At 41.1% G+C, this 6000-nt stretch overlaps 1 protein-coding gene across 4 annotated transcripts in view; it reads left to right on the top strand.

Annotated features, from left to right (window-relative positions):
• Window positions 1-2715: 2715 nt before the first annotated feature.
• LOC111246926 (gamma-aminobutyric acid receptor subunit alpha-6-like) overlaps window positions 2716-6000 on the top strand; it is a 52554-nt gene continuing 49269 nt past the window's right edge. For all 4 annotated transcript variants that reach the window (XM_086982396.1, XM_086982393.1, XM_086982394.1 and 1 more), the window contains exon 1: window positions 2716-3481. Coding sequence is in view for 3 of the 4 variants with exons in the window: in XM_086982393.1 (XP_086838519.1) it covers window positions 3423-3481 (59 nt within the window). In the remaining variant the exon portion in view is untranslated. The remainder of the gene's footprint in view (window positions 3482-6000) is intronic.

The following is a 6000-nucleotide window of genomic DNA, read 5'->3' as shown; positions in this document are numbered from 1 at the left end:
ATATATATCTATAGGTTTTTGGTGAATAGCAGTTGATCAGCAAGGACGGCAAACTGTAAATTAAAAGCTGCCGACATATTTGCAGAAAGATTTTTGTATATCGGAAACCGTTCGTACTAGCGTTTATAGCGAAAACGTTGCGCTTTCAAGACCGAATCTATTCTTATAGTAGAGTCTGTGATCTAGTTAGTATTTTCGGGTCCGAGAGTTCATGATGAAATTTTCGGAAGACTTGAAAGCCAGTGCGTAACAAACAAAATTTTCAGTCCTGTCGCTGATAGGTCGTCCTGGGCTACTAATTTCAGTTTTCGCAATGGAACCAGAACAATGGGAAAGTGCAGACAAGCAGCCACAAGCGATTGGTGAACTGTAAATGAGGTCACTGTGAGTTAATACCTGCATTTCCGTTGTGTCACTAAGGGCGGAAATGCTTCTCTTATGGAAATTTTGGCGCGATGCATGGAAACGAAGTCCATGGCTCATGCGCTAAATCTCGCGTTCCGTTATTACCGCCATTGCTCGTCAGCCACAGGAATTTGTCGCCGAACTCATTGCGAACGATAATCTTCCCGTACATCATAAATCGCCGGATGCTATCTGTTCCGAAGCGCATACCAACATGGAAGCTATGAAGAGATCAACCAATCTCGCCCAAATGTATTAGCGTACCTATCACGATTTAGACCTCCGACAAAAGGCCTTAAAACGGTACTACCTTAAAAGGTATAATAACATGGCTTCTGTACTTACGTTATACATGGAGTAGCGCTGCGGTCCAATAGTTACGATTTTATATTGTATATGATGAAAAAACGCACGAAAGTGCTTTACCAGAATCTGCTTATCGTCCTTCAAATAGCGGGAATAATCGAAGTGTTTTTTAAAACATCTTGAAATTGGCGATTCGCGTTATTGAGTGCACGAACTCCGTCACAGCGTAGCACGAAGGCTTCCACAAAAGTGGTACGACCGCCATATTTCGCACCTATTTCTGACGGAAGATTTCCAACGTTCCTTTCTAAGAGAACACAATGAGGCTATAGCAAACAGATACAAAAGTACAAATATACCATTCAACAAGGGTGCTGGTGTCGACTTTAAGACGTGCCAGTGAGCGGTCGTCCGACAGAGACTGTCCACAAAGGGGCGCCCAGAAGCACAGGAAATTACGACGATATTTACATCTCTTTTAGAGGAACTAAAGGTGCAAACGGCAATGGTGCAGGGGCAGTCCCAAGTGCTTGTTCTTGCCAAAGCTGACATCCGGTAAATTAACGCTGACATTGCTGCTGCACTCGAGGCAAACTGCGATTTAGGTCTATAACCTGCAAAAAGCCTCCAGGTCGCCTTTCACATGACCACGTCGATTTTGAATGCATGAGAGAGTTCGGTATTGCCAGCTAACTTTCCAGGAAACCAAGAATCAAGGTGGTTCGACGTTTATGGAGGCGATATATGCTTTCTATCCATTTCGTGGCTCATAAACAATTAATGAACATCTCCTAAGTGTACACTAAATCTTTGCATAGTATGAATTTCGACAACACGTCCTATATCGACAAGAAATCGGGAATCTGATTGACCAAAAGGTTACATAGTGGTGCGTCCTTAACGACTAGGTTGCGGTAATAACACGTCCGATTCGAAACTGCTGAGTTATATAATCTGAGTGAATAACTAGATTCAAGTTTGAGCGACGCTAGTTTTGCACAATGTAAACTCCTCGGCTCACACGGACATGTTTCAAGGTAACCAGAAAAGTAGACAAGGTTGTGTTTCGTTGCGGCGCGTCTTTTGCCAATACCTCTACATAGATAGGCACATAACCAATAGGTTCTGGTTTAATTAAGGCAACCGACAGGTGCATATAATCAATACATAAATTGCAATCGGCCGCGATAGGTTTAGGCCTTTCATTCATCCATTTGGAACAATCGAAATATAGCTTGCGATAGCATTCATGCGCTTACCACCAAAATCTCTTTGTTTCCAACAAGTATAGAACTAAACTCAACCGTATCGTACGGACGCGCTATATGAACCTTAAATACCTGCGCGTAACCGAGAAGTTACTGTAGTTTTCCATATAATTATTCTAATTGGGTGTCGGTGCCAGTAGTGGTCATTAGCTAGTGTACAGGCCGCAAGTGTTCTTTCGCTGAAGGGAAATACTTCAGTGAAGCAACAATGAAAAAGCAACTTTAGGCCATTTTTTAAACCCTCCATACGATAGGGAAAGGGAGCTGGGGGAGGAGAAGGATCAAACTCACGGTAAGCGGTCTGTAGTCAGGCCAGTGCACCCTAGGCATTCCATTATCAGTATATAATGCTATAACAAACAACTCACACCATACGCAATAACTAATAACCTATATCCAGGTAAATATCTTTTATGAATTTAGTCCGATCTGAGTAGATAGCTTTCGGATAGTTCTCCGCGCAAGAGTCGAACGCGCTCAAATCGTTATGAAATCGTAAAATCCCTCTCTCGTTAAAGCTTAAGTTCTGCAAGAGTTCGCGCAATCTGATATCACGTTCTTTGGCTTTGCTCCTTCCACCGCGCTCAGCATTCGGCCGCTAACTCTTTTCCTTCCGGTTTTTGTCCTTCCTCATGGCAAGGGCAACGCCCCTTCTAACAGGCGATGGCGGCTGCATTCCCTCTCCCAATGAAATCTCATGGCGAAATCGGGAAACTTGTTGGTCCTCGCATGCTCTTCTCACGTGTCGCTCATTCCGAGGAATAATACCGTGCGATTCGATGCCTCGACGTGTGCTGTTCTGATAACAAGCCTTACGACATTGTGACGTATCATTAAATCGGGCTGTATGACGCTGATTGTTCTGAAAGTAGAGGCAGGCTAGGCTATCAATGTTAAGTGTCTGGTGAAGGAAACTCACGTTTACGTATTACGGTGCCATTCAATTATTTGAAGTGCTAGATCCACCGTAAACATATTGTGGAGGTAGTGGTAAGGAAAGCATTGGCCTAGGGAAATAGGAATGTGTTAATTAAGCGAAGGCCACTGTTGGAGCTGGGAAAAAACGCTAGCTAGACCCCCTTATCGCCGTGGCCAACACTGGGAAGGGAGGTTCGGCGTGCGTAAGCGAGCTTTATAAGCTAGTCTTTCTTTAGAACAAAAAAAAAAGCTGAATCACAGCAATAACGGTGCGAATAAAGCCGTTGAACACTGGTAACTTAGCACGCGCTAATACATTTTTAGCCGACTTCCCTGCTGAAACTTCGGAAGCTGTTCTTCTTTAAAAGAAGTAACAGAAAACATTGATAACGCGTTGTTTAGTGTAGATGTCAGTGGACGGCTAACATACCCATATAGAATCCCATACGATCGCATGAACAAGTTTTATCTGTGAGACTGTCTCGGACAGCAAGGGTGGCAGTTTTTGGAGACAAGTGACTGATCATGAGATCAAGTGTATTGTGCTTAATAATAGCGATTCTCTTGAATAGCCTCGTGAATGGGTTCGTATGCGATACATAAGTGCATAGATTTAGCTATCAAGACGCAAATAGTATGTAGAAATCTCTTCGCAAGGTAAATCACAGGGATATATTTATACAACCGCATGTGTTAGGAGTGCTCGGAAGCAAGCATTACCTGCTGTTTAGCTCTGTCCCTTATTCAAATGATTCAGAAGATAATGGAAATCTTCTTTTGCGGATTCGGCACTTTGGATCTTAACAAGAATGACGCGAAATACACCAATAGGGAAAACACTTCACAAAGATACTTTATTTTCAGGAAACGGAAGGAAAGAATCTAGCTCATAATTTATATACAATGCGATATAGCGGACTCTAGAAACGTATGCGCCGACTGCTCTAAGCAGTAGTATGCCATGCAAGGCAAAAAAAATGTACCGTATCAAGTTAGATCAGTACTAAATTTTATTTTGCAATATAATTAACGTAGAAGTTAATAATAATTTGGTTTAATAACAGTAATAAGTTAGGTTAAGATAGAACCAAATGGGAATAATGATTTGTAACGATTGCAGCGCAAGCCCATTCACATGTTAAGTTAAAAACTATATGTTCTTTTTTTTGCCAACGCCTCTGTATGCCAAATATAAGTTGTGCTAAGTTGACAATTTGTTACTTCAAATAAATTGAGGATTTATCCTAGTCACAAGACTCAAATTATCGGTAATTTGCTCTCTTGGGCCGAAGATACCGTCTACGGCTAAATAAAGTAGACATGCTTTTTGGATTAGATTTAAATCACAAATGATTATCGCTTGTTTGAAAGTAGGGATCATTTTCTGCGCTTTCTCAGGATGAACGCTTGTTCTAACAACGATGGCCGACAACGAAAAACTATAAAAATTACCTAGCGTTCCATAATCATAACAATTTTATTTAAACTAGAATTAAAAAAGTACTCACCGCTAACTTAAAAATGTTTGCTCTATTTTTTTTTTACAATAGGCGGTGTAGAGCTTTGTCCCTATAGAACGTGGAAAACGTAAGGTTTGCATTCAGCGCCTCCGCAAGATGGCTTCTCGTAATGATTTCACTGTTGGGTATAAAGGTTACTTTACACATTATGTTGTTAGATATAAAGGGATTATAATTTTTTATTAGCCGACAAATATATTATTTGAACAAACGGTTGTAAACAATGACCTGCGGATTTCAATACAACTTGTCCATAAAGTAGCAATATGCAGGTAACTTTGTAAAAAAAACTGTGGGGGGACTCAGGAGTGTCTTAACTTAGGTAAGAGTACATAACATTGATAGAAGTATATGTGTGTACGCAATCGCGGATCAGCTATAGAATTGCTTACACAGATAAGTGCTCTTTCATGACGCAGTTTTCATTAACACACCTTTAAAACCTCTCAGCATATCGCTCTCACATATTACTTGCCTGGCTTTAAGAAAATCACACTTTCTTTTAGGACGTTCAAAGGGTCATAGGCCATTTTCGCTTTGAACATCATCTATAATACAAGCTTCAAGTCAAGTAGAAGTGAGGTTAACTTGGTCAAATTTCAAACAGCGCCAGCTTAACACGAAAGAAATACCGCTCGATTTCAGGATCGCCCCGGGGCAGGAACGTAATTCAAAATACTCAAACTTTCTCAAGATGCTAAATTCAATTTGTGTTCATTGGTTATTATCCCATGGGCCCGACGGCGAAGTATTTGCTTAGCACTGCAATCGTTGGTGTCAGTACGTTAGGTAACTGCGGATGCCCGCCCAACTAATTTCGGTCTGAGCTGCGTACCTTAGGTACGTATTCCGTCGTCACAAACAAGTTACAGCAAATATACGTCATCCAACATCTGACGCTCAGAATACCTATAACTTTCAGTGCGTAGAAGTTTGCACCGAAGGCCGACTTTGTCGCGTGGTCTTTAAACGCGACGTAGGAAAACATCGCACAAAGAGGAGGCAGCCTAGGCTTATTCAGAGACGTAAGCACATGCTGTTCTCGACCCTGGATTTCGTTTCATTCTCGGTTTCTGCATATTTTAATGGATCCACACATCTGTATCACGAATTGTGTTACCAAGACACTATATTATGTGATATTGATATTATAAAACATCTATCTACAATGCAGCTATACTGAGTTGATTAACAGACTATTTGGGTGGGAAAAGTATCGAGGCTTGTCCCTAAATGTCGTTAATGGGTAAATGAATAAACATGCTGCTTATTTGTACCGCGGTTAAAGATATCTGAAGAACGCCTATCTGCCCAAACTCGAAGACGATGGTAGAATAAGCCATTAATGATATTCCGTATTCGACACTCGTGCAGCCTGCAGTATGAAGCTACCGAAATAAAAAATATTTTGGCCGGTGTGTAATTGCATTAATAAATAGGGTAATAAGAGCATTCTTCAAATCGGTCTAGGTGGACATCTTTATTTAGGATGGTGTAAAATAAACAATTCTACTGTAAACGTAAATCTAGGCGGGCGGCTTTACACAGATTGCTAAATAGAATTGATAGATGACAATACTTTG

This window comes from Varroa destructor, unplaced genomic scaffold (genome assembly GCF_002443255.2).
Source record: "Varroa destructor unplaced genomic scaffold, Vdes_3.0 BEIS01000003.1, whole genome shotgun sequence".
Taxonomy (NCBI): Eukaryota; Metazoa; Arthropoda; class Arachnida; order Mesostigmata; family Varroidae; genus Varroa; species Varroa destructor.
Note: the sequence above shows the minus strand (reverse complement) of the source record. Positions and strands in the feature narration are given on the sequence as shown.